The sequence below is a fragment of the Alosa pseudoharengus genome, unplaced genomic scaffold, assembly GCF_046254945.1.
Source record: "Alosa pseudoharengus isolate Yale_2024_CS ecotype anadromous, Long Island Sound unplaced genomic scaffold, YU_APseudo_1.1 YU_APseudo_1.1_scf_21, whole genome shotgun sequence".
Lineage (NCBI taxonomy): Eukaryota > Metazoa > Chordata > Actinopteri > Clupeiformes > Clupeidae > Alosa > Alosa pseudoharengus.
In genome coordinates, this window is record NW_027468674.1 from 19,486,459 (window position 1) to 19,502,558 (window position 16,100).

Sequence of the window (16,100 nt, forward strand, 5' to 3'; positions counted from 1 at the left end):
CACCTGACCCTTCCCCTGTACTTCATGTATGTGGTGAACAGGAGGCGGGAGACAGGCAACACTACACCTACAGCTGCCTTTGATTTGAGACATTCCTGCTGAAAGCCCCAGCTGGCTCCTCCTGTTCTTCCCTGCACCGCTCCTGTCTGCTGAAATGAAAGGAGTTGAAGGGAGGTGCTCTCCTCTCAGTGGGAGGGGCGTCCACGACACACACACTGAAACTATGCGAGAGGCTCAGTGCTGTTGTGCCAGTTCACAGCAGCGGTTTCAGTCTCAACTACTCTCTCTCTCTCTCTCGTCTTTTTTTTTTTTTAAAGGACAGACGAGGAACCTGTGGATCACAGAGTCCAGTGATTGACAGTCTGGAGGAAGGAACGAGATAGTAAAAAGTGAAAGTGAAAGAGAAAGAGAAAGCCATGGCAGACACACAGCTGACCTCAGATCAGACGAAATGCATTCTGTGCGAGGGGACTCAGAAGGCGGAGGAGGGCAAAGACTGTCCTCAGTGCAGCAAGAAGAGCGGGAGTGGTGGGAAAACCGGTCCAGTCGTGCCTCAGGTGAACGGGCAGGCAGGTAAAGAAAACGGCTCAGACACTAAGAGTAAATCAGAGGGAGCGGAAACCCAAGATCCCAACAAGACGGCGTCGGAGTCCAAGAGTGCAGCTGCCGCCACTGAAGAGGCTAAGATCCAGGAGGACCTGAAGCAGTCAGAGGATCCAAAGAAGCCACTGGAGGACTCGAGTGGGCAGCAGACGCAGGTGGATGCAGAGGAGGTGAAAAGGGAGGTGAAGGAGAATGGTGAAGGCGCAGCAGCAGCAGAGGAGAAGAAGGTGGAGGAGGTGGAGAAGGTGGAGGAGGAGGTGCTGGGGCCGGATGATGTGGTGTGCGACTCGTGCATCGATAGCCCGCGTCGCGCCACCCGCTCCTGCCTCACCTGCCTGGTGTCGTACTGCGAGGACCACCTGCGGCCGCACCTGGAGAACGCCAAGTTCCAGAACCACCGGCTGGTGGAGCCGCTGCGGGACATCGAGCGGCGGACGTGCGAGAGCCACAAGTGGCCGCTGGAGCTGTACTGCATCACCGATGCCTGCTGTGTGTGCCAGGACTGTGCCGCGGAGGACCACCATGGACACAACACCATGCGCATCGAAGAGGCGCGCAAGAAGATAGAGGTGAGGGGCTTACACACACACACACACACACACACACACACACACACACACACACACACACCATGCCACATATGACACACACCACAAACAGACACATAGGCAAAAGGTGTTGCACACAGACAGCCAAATATGTTTTGCAATCTGTTGCAATCTGTGTCTTAAGTACTTACACACAAATATATTCAGATGCAAAGTTCTCTACCCAATAACAGCAAAACATTTCTAAAATTTCACAAAAATACAGAGGACTCATCTCCTATAGGACAAATAAAATAACTTAACTTTTCTGCTGGCACCTTGATTTCAAATATTTTTCTACTAACATATTAAAGTCCATTTTGTCACAATATACCAACGGCCTTGTAGCCATGGGAAGAGTGTGGAAAAGCCCACATGATACTGAATGTGCCATAAAGATGACAGGACTCGACAGGTGTTTCAAGAAAAATAACAAGGGATTTCACACCGTCACCCAGATCAAAGGAAAACAGATAAAAATAGTCAGGACAGACCGATAGACTGCCAGGTCAGATATTGTCAAACACTTGAGTTGGTGCAGAGAGAGGAATGCATTGCATAGGATTAACTGCTCAGTTGCACCCAATTTAATCAGTGAGTGATAAGCAAGTCTCGGCAACTGCAGGTGATTATATTACTTTAATTTAATCAAGAGCTGTGAAGAGATCATATCAGTTATGTTTTCATATGACACAAAAGTAAAAGGCTCATTACCTCATTGAGGTCAATATTTGCATATAGACACAGTTTCAGGATTTGAGTTGATTATCTGAGTTGATTAGAGTCTTTGTCTTCTCACACAGAGAACCCCTAAAACATTCTTAATGGAGGCATCTAATGATCATCTATTCTGTTAAATTATATTTACTTAAAATTGCTAATATTGTTTTTTTATTATTATTTAAGCTGTTAAACCGTTAATTTGAATGTTTATGTTTAAAGGTAAAGGTTTAATGATGTGATTGTAAGTCACTTTGGATAAAAGCATCTTTTAAAAACTATAAAACTAACACAAACATAACAACGACAATAACTTTTGCATTTATATAGAGCTTTATCAAGGCACCCAAAGTGCTGTACAGTGAAGGGGAATCGTCACAAACCACCACCAATGTGTAGCCTCCACCTGGGTGCTCCAGAACTCCAGAACTCTCATCACACGCCAGCCTGAGGTGGAGAGTGAGGGAATCAGCATAAACATAAACATGAACTTATTTGTAAAACAAATTCTTCTAAGGTCATAGGAAGTATCAGTTCTGGGGAATTCCTCTGGATAAACTATCAATCATTTTCACTTGCCCTGATGAAGGCCATAATAGCAGAAATGAATAGTCATGTTTTGACTGAATAAGCCATAAGCAATAATGATGGGTTATTTTGACCACTGATTTAAAAAATAAAATTAAAAAAATAGTTCTGCTGGTGAAGTTTTGAGTTTAAATTCCAACGGTCAAAATAATCACGTTGGCAGTTCTAGTAGTTTTGAAATTCTTGGCAGTTCTAGTGTTAAAGAGAAAATAGCACAGCCAGAATTTGATCTGACTGAGAAGAACTGATGCATACATTCTTCAGAACCTTGAGCTGAACCTATTCCAAGGCATTTCTCCTGAGGATGTATTTATCATTTGAGTGAAGAGACTATGACTATTCAAGTTTAAACTTCTCAAAACTGACATTTAGATGGCACAGAAACTGGAACACTGGCTCATTTGTGTATGGGTGTGTACTTCCTCATTTCCAAGAGGAAACTTTAAAAAAGCTTTTTGTTCAGCATCATCTAGGGCATATTTCTCCAAAGGTTTTTAGATCACCTGACCCTTGACTCTGGACTCATGTGACTAAAGGGGTCATGACCCCTCTGGTCAGGACACATATCCCAGTCAGGTCTGCACCTCATTTCAGATGTCTTGAGGTATGTCCAGCCATTGTCATTTAAATGACTGGGCACAGTCAGTGACAAGCTTGTGATACTCAGGAAACAGGGTATTCATGCTACATACACAGATAACAGGGACTGGCTTCCTGCTCAGTTGGAGTCTGAGATGACAGACTCCATGAGCAAACAGGAGCAGTGTTTCATGCATGTACAACTCGTTATTTGACAAGTGCCTCTTGACATGCAGTTCCGTAACGCAATGGGCAAGTCCTGTTTGATCAGAACATTAAGGTTCATGATTCAAAGTGCTTATTCATTTTCCTCAGAGTGGCTTCATCGGTTTTGTAGGATTAATGAATTAATATAGTCCCCATTAAGCAAAAATACTGGACACATTCTTCATAAAATGAACTGGAAACTTGGATCTAATGTTCAGATGTTTAGCCCATACAGCCACACAGAATGAAGTGACTGACCAAGCCAACATTTTTTTTTTCAAATCATCCACCTGTGGGGCCAAATGATTTCTCTCATGTCAGCAGACTAAACCCTTTTCAGCATCTATGCATTTATTCCCCCATGGTCTCATACTGAATCTACGTGGAGTCTACACACTGAAACAGCATTTCAGAGCATTCCAACTTGGAGCATGTTGAAACTGGAACCTGATGTATACTTTGGGGGAGGAAATTGCAGAACATTGAAAGAAAAGACTGCAGAACAAAAGGAATGATATGTGTGTCGGGACAAGAATGACATTTATTTGTATAACTCCCTCAAAGCACAGCAACTCAATCTCACCCATCAGGAAGAACCAGTTCCTCATTAACTGCCCCTACACATGTCCCCTTAAACTGAAAGAGTGGCATTTATAAGCCTGTATTTCTGTCTGATGCTGATCACCAAGTCCTTAATATTTCCCACCATTCAGTTCTTGCTCAAGTCTTGCCTGTTGAGAAAAGGGGAAAGATCACCTTCAGGCACATGTTTTGCTGTTGAGTTACTGGAACCTGAATGATGGGATGCCCAGACCTGCCTCAGGAATGTGGCTTGACTCAATCAGTGAAGTGAAAAATGTTATTCAAAAGACTCTCAACCCTTTTCCAAAGGGAGAATATTGAGTTGAATAATTTTACATTTACATTCATCAAAGACTTTAATCAGAAGTGGCTTACACTACAACACATTTTCATCAATGTATGTGTGTGTATTGCTCGGTCGGTATGAACTTGATGTTATTAGCCCCTTGCTCTAACAGTTGAGAGGCAGGTTAGATAAGATGCACTGAAATGGAAAAGAAACAAAAAACGTTTGTGTGTGTGTGTGTGTGTGTGTGTGCGTGCGTGTGTGTGTCCGTTCATGCATGCGTATATGTGTTCACTAAGCTTCTCTCTTCTTCTCCACTGACAGAAAGAGTTGAACGATAAGCAAAAGGAGATGGTGAAGACAGTCAGTGCTGCGGAGAATGCCATCAACAAGCTTCAGGTCAACACCGTCTCCATCGAGGTACGCCATTACACAACATTAAGAAGGGCTTATCCCACACTGTCTGTGTTTGTTTCACTGCTTCCGTGGTCTTACATAACACCAGGGATGGATTACTGCACGGGCCTACTGGGCCCAGGCCCAGGGGCCCAAGGGGCCAGGGGGCCCTGAAGCCCAAGCCTTTGCATGGAATCATTGCCTCAATATCAACAAATCAGGATGTAGGCTATGAATCTGATTGAATTTAGTATTGGCCATCCCCAAAATGCACCAGAATACAGGAAATCAAATCAAACAAATTAAAAAAATTCTGGGGGAAGACCCCCAAACCCCCCCTCCCACATATACCACAATTGGTGGGGGGCCCTTAATACATCTGGATCTACGGGCCCAAAAGTTAATAATCCGCCCATGCATAACACAGTGTATGTATGACAGGGGACATGTGCTACACTACCCTTCATTTCCCATAGCCATTGCTGTGGTAAAATCTCACCTGTTTCTATTGACTTGTTTAGGGTTTAATAGTAAGAAATCTAAAGAGGGAATTCTATTTGAATTATAAAATCATAGACATCTTTTGAGCTCTTGTAGTTTCATCATCGCACAGCTAAAATGTAGGTCTTATCTCTTTTTTTTTTGTATACCATTCGTCTTGTCTCCATGTTTGATGTGGGAGTGTTTTTCCGCCAACCAAACAAGTTGTTGTGGTGGTACAGCTGTTTTGAAATTCCAGAGCGGTGACTTCATAGACTTCCTTTGACTACCCACACAACCGTACCTGGATGACACATAGTAATTTGGGTTAACTGTGGGTTACAGTATTACAGTATGTGAGTGGCGGGTGATGACTTGAGGCCTGTAGGTTGGGCTGATTTAATCTCCGGTTCTTTGAATGAGTTTCGGCCCCAACCTCATTGGCCTGGTAGTCACAAACTGCTGAGGAACACCTCTCAAAGTCAGGGAGTCATCATCACTTTGTGGGACCAGAGCGGTAGAGAAAACAGAGTGGCGACACTCCCATAAGAGACCCGGTAAAAAAGATGGCAGCACTTTTCCATGCCAGTTTCCGGATAATGGGAGTTTTGGAACTGAAAACGACCAATCACTTGGTCAGTAGTCAATGAGTTACTAGATTATGCCCTCCAACATCCAGAAATACATCCCAACCTCCTGCGATACAGCCATTCAGCACAGGAACTTCTGATCGCGTGGCGACGTTACCAAAGAGTCTTGCAACTCTTTCTTTCTATGGCTCTGTGTGGAACCATATGAATATGACTATGATACACAGACTGGGTTTTTATGAACCTGTAATCTAGAAACAGCCACAAGGCCTACTGGCTTTTCCTCGGTGACCCAACTTGAACTGTTGCATGTCTCTGTACTTTTGGCCAGAGACTTTTGATCGTCTTCCAAACCGAACTCCATTAAGGTGCTTGAATTTATTTAGAAATGTAAACTGCCAATATGGCTGAAATCACACATACCCAAATTTAGTTCACACTCACAGTTTACTAAGGACATTTAGTTTATTTTGGTATTTTAATATATGCCTGACTAGTCGAGACCAGGGAGAGCTAGTGCCTCTTTTCTCCCTCAGGCCTGGGAGTCTGTGAAAATACTTTGGGTGAAAAGGCTTTGGGTGGGAGTCCAGGAAGTGACATCTCTTTCCGGACATTTTGATCTCGCTCTTTTATAAAGAATTACCAGCAAGAATGACCTCTATTGTTACTATTTGGTCCAAGATTCCAAGGAGATCCTGTTTATTCCTGAGCTAGTCTTGACCTTTATCTGCAATGAAACTGAAATAAATGACATTACAAATATTACATTACATTAATATTTTTGTCACACATAAACTATTTAGTTCTTCATAAGTGGTATGATCAGATCAGAATCAATGTACCAGTGTTCTTGAAAACAAAAGTCCTTCACTGGACAGTCCTTCACTGTCCACCTTAAATTAACCAAGGGGCAGCCATGGTAACTGGTTCGGGCTTGTAACAGAAGGGTTGCCGGTTCGATCCCCGACCAGTAGGAAAAATGTGGGCGGGGGAAGTGGTTGAGCACTGCTCTCCCATGCCCACATCCACGGCTGAAGTGCCCTTGAGCAAGGCACCTAACCCCTCACTGCTCCCCGAGCGCCACTGTAGCAGCTCACCGCTCCAGGTTAGTGTGTGCTTCACCTCACTAGCTGTGTGTTCACTGTGTGCTGTGTGTGTTTCACTAATTCATGGATTTGGATAAATGCAGACCAAATTTCCCTCACGGGATCAAAAGAGTATATACTGTATAGTACTACTACTTTACTATACTAAATTTACGAAGGAACCTCTAGTGTCAAACAGTTTTTAGCTTCAATGTTAGATACTAAAAAAACTGACAATATGCCATTTGTTTTTGATGAAATAGCATAATAATGAGTTATCATACTGACCACTTCTCTGTGACTGCCATGTGCTCTAAAAAAGACAGTGCTTTAATAAATAACCATGTGTATTTGTCCCCCAATATTGGCAGACATCAGTGAAGGATGTCCGCAGTGTGATCGAGGAGCAGTTCTCAGCGCTGCAGGCCGCAGTGGAGCGTGCACAGCGGGAGGTGACGGAGATGGTGGAGGGTGAGGAGCGCCAAGCTCTACGGCAGGTGGAGGGCATCCGCGTGCACCTGGAGCAGCGCTGTACTGACCTCAAGAAGACCCAGACGCAGGTGGAGAAGATCTCCCGCAACAAGAACGACGTGGACTTTCTACAGGTAAGCCATGACCCTCCGTGTTCATGATAGATGCTGGCCTTCAGTGCCACTGTAGTTTGATGCTGAAATATCTTCAAGCAGCTCTTTATGTGATTTTAGCTACTGACATGACTGTGGCAATTTAGAATTTGGATTTGTAACAATTTATCACAGATTTGGATATTTCCTCTGACACAGTTCACTGATGAGGGAGAAGGTTTAGGCCTACATATCATCATTGGCATATTAGCTCTAGTAGAGACTTGGTCTATAGTCTTGTACTCAAGTCATGCTTTATCACAAAGGCACTTATGGTGGTCCCTGGCCATGCAATTATAATGTAGTTTGTGGTAATGTGGTAATCACGTTTTTGTTTTATTCAGTAGAGGTCCTCAGATTGCTGCATTAGTCAGAATGGTAGTCCCTGGGTCACAGTCAAATGAAAAACTACCCTCCAGCTAGTACGAAGGCAAATTACTTGTATAATTTGCCTACAGTTATTATGGGTAAACATTAACCCGTTTAATCCCAAATTTTTCCCAGACTTGAATATATCAAAATCATGTGTCTTGAGTAACCCTTTGAAGTAATTAATTACTATTTTTTCAAATTTTCCTGAAAAAGTGGGTGAAAAGGTGTCTTTTATGCTTGGTCACAATTGTGACCGTTGGGAAAAGGCATAGTCTGATTTTAGGGATTTTCACACATTTCATTGTGCAATCATCTAATTTTCAATAAATTCCAGTCAGAGATGATAAGGAGACATTGTCCCAGGTCTGTTGTTTACTTTTAGTTTTGTATCACAATACAATACTCAACATTGCCTCTGCAATTCTCTATTATATTATAAGTGTACCGATTTTTACATAGAAAAGGCATTATATCACACTATTATGACTATAGTGTAAACAACACCTCCCTACAATACAACAGCAACCACAAATGTTACAAAAAGTGATGTCCAATGCCATTAATTGCCTTTCCATTGGACCAGCAATTGGTCTCCTTTGCTCAGTGGTATGGTTAAGGTCACTAAATAAAGTGAACCTATGTTACCTGGTCCCTATGCTCCAAAGGCCTTATATTCATAAGGCCCTATGTTCCCAGTGTCCTATATATCCTGGAACCTATGCTCACTCGGGTACCTATTATGTGCTTTATAAAGCTGGAGGACCCTGGAAACATACAATGCTTGACCTGGGGAACACAGGGCACCTGTCCATGATCCCATCACATATAAACCTGAGGAGCATAGGAACATGCTCTGACCTCAGTTATTGGCCTAATCTAGTGTCAGAGGGGTGTGATGTCCACTATATTGCTAAATTTGATTAATTTTACCACTGGATTAAGTAAGGTTCTAAATGCATATACAACAGCATTACCATATGAGCCTGTCTGGCATCAAACACACAAGTGGAGAGGTGTGTTTGGTTAGTGCTGTTAAACATATTTTATCACAGCATACAACTAAGTAACTTGCCATCTTCATAAGGCCCTATATTCCCAGTGTCCTATGTATCCTGGGACCTATGCTTATTCGGGTACCTATTATGTGCTTTATAAAGCTGGAGGACCCTGGAAACACACAATGCTTGACCTGGGGAACACAGGACACCTTTCCATGATCCCATCACATATAAACCTGAGGAGCATAGGAGCCTGCTCTGACCTCAGTTATTGGTCTAATCTAGTGTCAGAGGGGTGTGATATCCACTGATATCCACTATATTGCTACATTTGATTAATTTTACCACTGAATTAAGTACGGTTCTAAATGCATAATAGGAAACATTCTGTAATTTTGACATACAATAGTGTGAGAGCAGATTCTTGAGACACTTGATCTTTATTTTTGATCACATGAAGCTTTGCTTCTGGGTCGTCTGACTGGTCCCTGTGGCAGAGGCCCTTTACTGTACATAAGTGGAGGGGTATTGTTGGGAAAAGGGGTGGGGAATACATTTTCTGGTAAGGTTGTTCATATCTACTGCAAGTCTCTGCATAAATTCAGCCAATATGCCTTCAACAGGCTGACTGGCAAGTTGATTATACACCCCACCACCTTGTTTATATGTGACATTATGTAATATAATAGTCAATAAGTATAATGATTTACTGATTTTGAGGTGTGATTCTAAAATCTGGGCAGTCAGTTAGATCTGATATGTGCAGGAAGTGACTGAAAGTGAAATTAAAATAAAGAACAGCATAGAAAATCAGCTATTACAATTAGTATGTATAATAGTGTGGTATAATGGATTTTCTATGTAAAAGAATATAATAGAGACTTTCAGAGGCCATGTTGATAAATGCCATGTGGGCAATGTCCCCATATTATCTTTGAATGGAATTTTGTGGAAATCAGATGATTGTACAATGAAATGTGTGAAAATCCCTAAAATCGGACTATTTTGTTTCCCAACGGTCACAGTTGTGACCGTCATCATGTTCACTCATGCTATGAGAACGCTGAACAAAGTTCATATATTTCAATTGCATCCCTCCATACTAAACACCTTAAAGATGATGTGTACCAAAAATCTTTGTCCTATGTTTAAATAAACATACTTTTCTAAGCTTTAGTTTAGGAGCTTTTGGGTGGACATTTTCTGGTCAGGGTGCAACCAAAACATAAGCAGCTCTGGCCATGTGAGAAATTACACCACACGTTTGGCACTGCACATATTTAACTGAGACCCTTTCAGGTTTCTATTTTTATGAGAAATGTATTGATAATTCATCCAGTAACAGTTTTAAAGGCACAGGAGCCAGATTTTTTTGTACGGTCACTATTGTGACCGTTGGGATTAATATTGATAATATTGATTGATAAGGACACCTTACATTGGCAAATTCTTTAGGCTGAGAAATGTACTTGTGGCCAAGGACCACCATAAATGTCTTTGCTGACCCACAGGGCCGAAAGCCAGTGGTTCCCTGGTTAATCCTGCTCTAGGACATTCAGTCTCTGGGCCCTGTAAAGCGAAGCAACTTCAATTGTCCTGAGAAATTGATTGAATTGAAATGAAATGAATGTACAAATATGCATCAGGAGGTGGCTGCTATGGTAGGATTTTGCTCAAAGCAGTTTTGTGAGACAGGCCGTAAAAAAAACAAAGTGTTACTCGTACTTGCAGGAGTACTCACAATGGAAAAAAGACGCTCCAGACATCTCTCTGCCCGGGGTTTCCATCGGTCTGATGGATCGCCTCAACGCCTTCAGCCGCGTCATCGTGAGCTCAACCCAGGAGCTGTGTGACAAGCTCCTCTCCACCTATCTCGAAACGCTCAAGGAAACCTGCAAGAATGGTACGTCATACATTCCACACACTCCAATCTCTCCTTTTGTGTCTCCTTTTTTTTGACTTCCATAGTCTGTCACATTTGCTCTCGTTCTTCCAAACATAGACATATACAAACACACATAGTCATAGACATGGACGTGGCAACATATAACTGAAAATACCCAGAGGGCAATTCCATGGAAAATTACATTTTTGGTAACATCCATAACGCCAATAAAATGTGATGGTATGGTATGATGTGAATGATTACATGAAATTTGAGCATTTGCTATTTTTGGCTGAAGAATGTAAATGAGAAAAAATGCACAAAAAATGAATGCTATCATTCACATCATACAAATGCCAAGGCATTTCACTGGTGTTATGGATGTGACAAAAAAAATCAATTTTCCGTGGAATTGCCCCGGACAAACAGACCAACTCAACAGGGAGTAATGACACACATTGAGACATCAAGGAGCCTGAGCTAAAATTGGCTTTGAAAATGTTGTGTGAGTCAGAGAAGAGGCGTGTTCCAACACGTCCGGTGACCTGCTTATCCGACGTGTCCCACAGGCACACCCGGTATCAGCAGAAATACAAGCTGAAACTCTTCCCAAGGACTGCCTGGTGACTTGCGGCAAATTTTGCTAGTCATGCTTACGATAACCAATGACTTAATCCAGATGATATATTCACCACTGTGATTCATCTCCTTTAGATCTCAATCCACATCCTCCATTAATAGACATAAATATTGACATCAAATGATTTGTAACTTAACCACACATTTTACTTCTTTTTTCCCCCCTTCCAGATAAGCTCAGCATTAAAACCACAGTACAGACCATTGTTGCAGCTAAACAAAATGTGTCCATTCCTGACCCAAAGACTAGAGAAGATTTCATGAAGTGTAAGTGTATCTGCTTATGACCAACCAAGGAAAGAAACTGATTAAGGCACTTGTATGTAAAGTAATATGATATAAACTTAGTTGTGGTCATGATACTGTATACATTCCTTTGTCACTTTTGACAATGGGCCAGTCATACAAGCTATATGAATGTTAAAATGCACTTAAATGTAATGTCAGTACCTAAACGTAACCTTAGCCTGAAATGTCCTTTTAGACTCCAGTCCTCTGAACCTCGATGGCAACACAGTCCACAAGTTCCTCCGTCTTACGGAGGAGAACCACAAGGTGACCAACACCACCCCCTGGCAGCACAGCTACCCGGACGTCCCGGAGCGCTTCGAGCACTGGCGACAGGTCCTGACCACCGAGAGCTTCTACATGGACCGCCACTACTTCGAAGTGGACATCAGCGGTGAGGGAACACACGTGGGACTGACCTACAAGAGCATCGAGCGCAAGGGCAAGGAGAGCAACTGCTGCATCACGAGCAACAACTTCTCCTGGTGCCTCCAGTGGAACGGACGCAGCTTCTCGGCCTGGCACAGCGACGTGGAGACCCCGCTGAGCGTCCCGAAGGCCACGCGGATCGGTGTCTACGTGGACTATCACCGTGGCCATCTGGCGTTCTACAGTGTGGACGACGGCATGTCCCTGATCCACGAGTACCAGGCGGAATTCCTGGAGCCACTCTACCCAGCTTTCTGGCTGTCCAAGAAGGAGAATGTGGTGTTGCTGATACCACCAGGGGGAGCCCTGCCAGTCAAGAGCCCCTCTCCGCCTTCGTCTCCACCTACTCTTCACGCGGCACCACCCTTGGCACCATCCTCTGTGCAAAAATAGGACTTCCTGACCGTATTAACTGTGGTATTAAGACTATTATCCTCAATGGTAGCCATGTTTCATGGTCAATTCTTATTCACTCACACTGTCATTTCTGGAACAAGAATCATAGTAGGGCTCAGCTGGGACCTCATGAACTGTTTTACTGGTTGATAAAGGACTGGTCCACAGACCATTCCTCAGTGATAGCCATGTTTCACAGTGGTAGCCATGTTTCATGATTCTTATCTGATCAAAGTGGACATTCTAGAACAAGAAGCCTTGGGCCATAACATTGAACATTTTCTCAAGAGTCCCTCTTCACCTTCATCTTTGCCCACTCTTACTATGTCTCCGCCCTGCTGGCCACAGTAGGACTCACTGCAGGGCTGGGGGCACTCAGTGGTGAAAATGTAAACCTGTTACATATTAACACCCCCCCCCTCCTCCTCCTCCCACACACACACACACACCTTAACTGTAACTGTAACACTTGTCTCACACAATTGTCTCGAAACGTGCCATTACCACGTGTGTACCACGCGATTTAAGATCAAGCACTGAAGACTGGCTCACTCACCTCTACACTGGTCCACCTCGATGACACTGAGATCATAGTTGAGAGGATGCGGACACTGGGTGAAATTATGTTGTTCTTAGTTCTTCCTCAGAATAACATCCATTAAAAAAGATTTCTATGACAAAGCAAATGCATCAGAAATGTTTTCTCATGAACAAGTCTGTTCCTGATAGGTCATTATAGCATAGCATTGTGAAACTTAAGAAAAAGTATATTTTTGTATATGTTGGGTGTGTCTATAATGGTTTAGGATCATTTCCTGTTTCCTGTTTTTTTTTTTTTTCAGTTTTGTGCAATGTCTGAACCACTGACCATATTTATTTGTAAGCTGCAAGGAAAGTTGCCTTTTTGTATATGCACAGAGATGCACAGAGGGATTGTTTTACTTTTTTTTTGTCTTTTTGCAACAATAAAATGAATTTGCCATAACAACAGAGTACAAACGAAACATATTATTCTATATTATTCTTGAACAAATAATCCAGTTTCCACTGAACTGCTGACAGCCTGGTAAAACTGGTTTGCTAAAGGTTGCACAAATCATTTAAATTCTTTTAAATGCCTTGAGTCAGCAACTGGAAACGATTCACGCACAGATGCATGGTTTCTTGAATCTTGAATGGTTAGTCTTATGTTAGCCTGACCTTATGGCAAATGGCCAGGCTAGTCTTATGTGTAAACTGAAAGAGATAGTAACATATTACTGGCTTTGAACCCATTAATACCATTTCTTTTCAAGTCATTGATTTAAACTGAATAAATTGAAATGTCAAATCAGTGAGGGGTGTCAGGTTTTGTGACATTACGATCTCCTACACATCTCCCCGCAGAGCTGTGTGCTCTTCCTTGCTTTTTATGACTGCAGGACCATCCAACTCTACTGAACTGTCATTTGGTTAAGTTTGCTGACAAATAATGATCACTGCTCTCCTAGTCTTCACTACAACATGGTTCAGCTCTCTCCACAAGTTTGTGGAGTAGTGTGATAATAGGAACCATCTGGAACTCAACAGCAAGACCAAGGAAAGGGTAGTGACCTTCTCTAGCAAACAGAAGGCACTATAGCTGAGACGGCTACTACTACCATCCATGGGGAACCTGTAGTATCAGAGGACAAATATAAATATCTGGGCACAACCTTAGTCTCATGAAATTCACCTCCAACACTGAGTTAATCCTCAAGAAATGTCAGCAGCGACCAGAGCCGGACAGTAACGGAGTACATTTACTTGAGTACAGTACTTGAGTACAATTTTGAGCATATACCTGTCAACATTTAGCTTTCCAAAAACGGGAGATTTTTTTTCGGGGGGGGGGTCAGTGTTTATACCGGATCTGTGTTTGCATATTTAATACGTCAATTAGAATTTTGTATTTGAAATACGTATTTTAAATACATATATTAGAAATACTGCCCATCCCTGGCAACATGGTAAAAAGATGAATATGACTTGATTTTACTTTCAATTCCTTTTACATTCTCCAAGGTATTAACATTTTGGTAACACTTTATTTGAAGGGGTCTACACAAGGGTGACATGTAACCGTCATAAGATTGACAAGACACATGTCATGCACATTAATGACACATTATTGATGTTTATGACTGTTGTCATAATGTGTCATTCGGTTTTTGGAATGTCAAGTTGACATTGTTTAGGTGTCATCATTATAACAACTTGACATTAGCCAAGGTGACATTATTTGAGGGTGTCTCTGTCATGTCAACTTGACATTAGCCAAGAAAATGTAAACTGTTTACAATATTGTCATGACAACTTGACATTAGCCAAGAAAGAAATGCTAAATTGACATATAACTGTATTTGGCCTGACTCATCTTCTAGGTTTGTGAAGTGGTGGGCCGGAATAATTGATTGTCATGACACTATTATAATTGTGTCATGAATACTTTCCTTGGCATGATATTGTCATGACAACTTGACATATAACTGTGTTTGGCCTGACTTATCTTCTAGGTTTATGAAGTGATGAGCCTGACCATTTTAAATTAGATATACTCAACATATTGTAGCAAACTGCAATGTTGTCTCAGAATGGTTTTTATTGGCTTAAGACACTTTAACACACGAACAGCATCATGGGAGCACAGTCATAAACCAGCTAGACTCAGTTCATTACAATATTGAACGTACATTGTAGATGTAACCCACTCGAAAATAGCCTACTAATAGAATTACATTATATCTAATTTCTTGATTACTTTTAGTTATGTTTTCCCTGCACACCGTATTTGTCCAGTAGGTGGCAGTGGTTTTAGCACTTTGAGTCCCTTTTCTGGTTTGTTTTGGATGAACTAGAGTGGTGGACACTGAAATTTTGACGATTGGTCCTGTCTCGACTTTTCTGACTCGTTTTGAATCGCCTTTGACTACTCAGAGTGGCTGCCAACAGGCATACTCAAACATGTCCTAAAACAACCCTTAATGTTTGTTTTCAAAACTGTGCAACTCACCGAGTGGTATGCTAGTGCTGAAGTTTCATGTACTGTATGTAGTGAATGATAATGTAATAATTAAACAATTATGTCAAGTTGTGATGACAATATCATGCCAAGGAAAGTGTTCATGACATAATTATAATGGTGTCATGACAGTCAATTGTTCAGGCCCATCACTTCAAAAACCCAGAAGATAAGTCAGGCCAAACACCTTGCATTTCTTTCTTGGCTAATGTCAAGTCGTCATGACAATATTGTAAACGTGTTACATTTTCTTGGCTGATGTCAAGTTCTCATGACAAAGACACTGTCAAATAATGTCACCTTGGCTAATGTCAAATTGTCATAATGATGACACCCAAACAATGTCAACTTGACATTCCAAAAACCGAATGACACATTATGACAACAGTCATAAACATCAATAATGTGTCATTAATGTACATGACATGTGTCATGTCATTCTTATGACGGTTACATGTCACCATTATGTAAACCCCTTCAAATAAAGTGTTACCAACATTTTTCATAACTCCATGTAGGACGTTTCTGTACATAAATGTAAGCACTGTGGCAGTAGTAATGCAATATTTAGAAAATGTAGGCTACTCTTGTACTCTTGATACTCAAGTACTTTTAAAAACAAGTACTTCAGCACTTTTACTAAGTAGACATCTAACTGTTGTACTTTTACTTGTACTTGAGTAAGATTTAGCAAAGGGTATCTGTACTTTTACTCAAGTAATGAAGC

General features: G+C 41.9%; 1 protein-coding gene across 1 annotated transcript; it reads left to right on the forward strand.

Moving 5' to 3' along the window:
- Window positions 1-233: 233 nt before the first annotated feature.
- trim16 (tripartite motif containing 16) lies at window positions 234-13,321 on the forward strand. Its single transcript, XM_076298071.1, has 6 exons — window positions 234-1,172; window positions 4,477-4,572; window positions 7,075-7,308; window positions 10,428-10,599; window positions 11,392-11,487; window positions 11,705-13,321. The coding sequence occupies exons 1-6, from the start codon at window positions 417-419 to the stop codon at window positions 12,328-12,330; spliced, it is 1,980 nt and encodes a 659-aa protein (XP_076154186.1). The 5' UTR covers window positions 234-416; the 3' UTR covers window positions 12,331-13,321.
- Window positions 13,322-16,100: the final 2,779 nt, after the last annotated feature.

Excerpts from the sequence above, each read along its gene's own strand:
- trim16 (XM_076298071.1), top strand. The coding sequence starts at position 417 with ATGGCAGACACACAGCTGACCTCAGATCAGACGAAATGCATTCTGTGC. Across the intron at positions 10,600-11,391 it reads CAAGGAAACCTGCAAGAATG|ATAAGCTCAGCATTAAAACC; the intron begins GTACGTCATACA and ends CCCCCCTTCCAG. Across the intron at positions 11,488-11,704 it reads TAGAGAAGATTTCATGAAGT|ACTCCAGTCCTCTGAACCTC; the intron begins GTAAGTGTATCT and ends ATGTCCTTTTAG.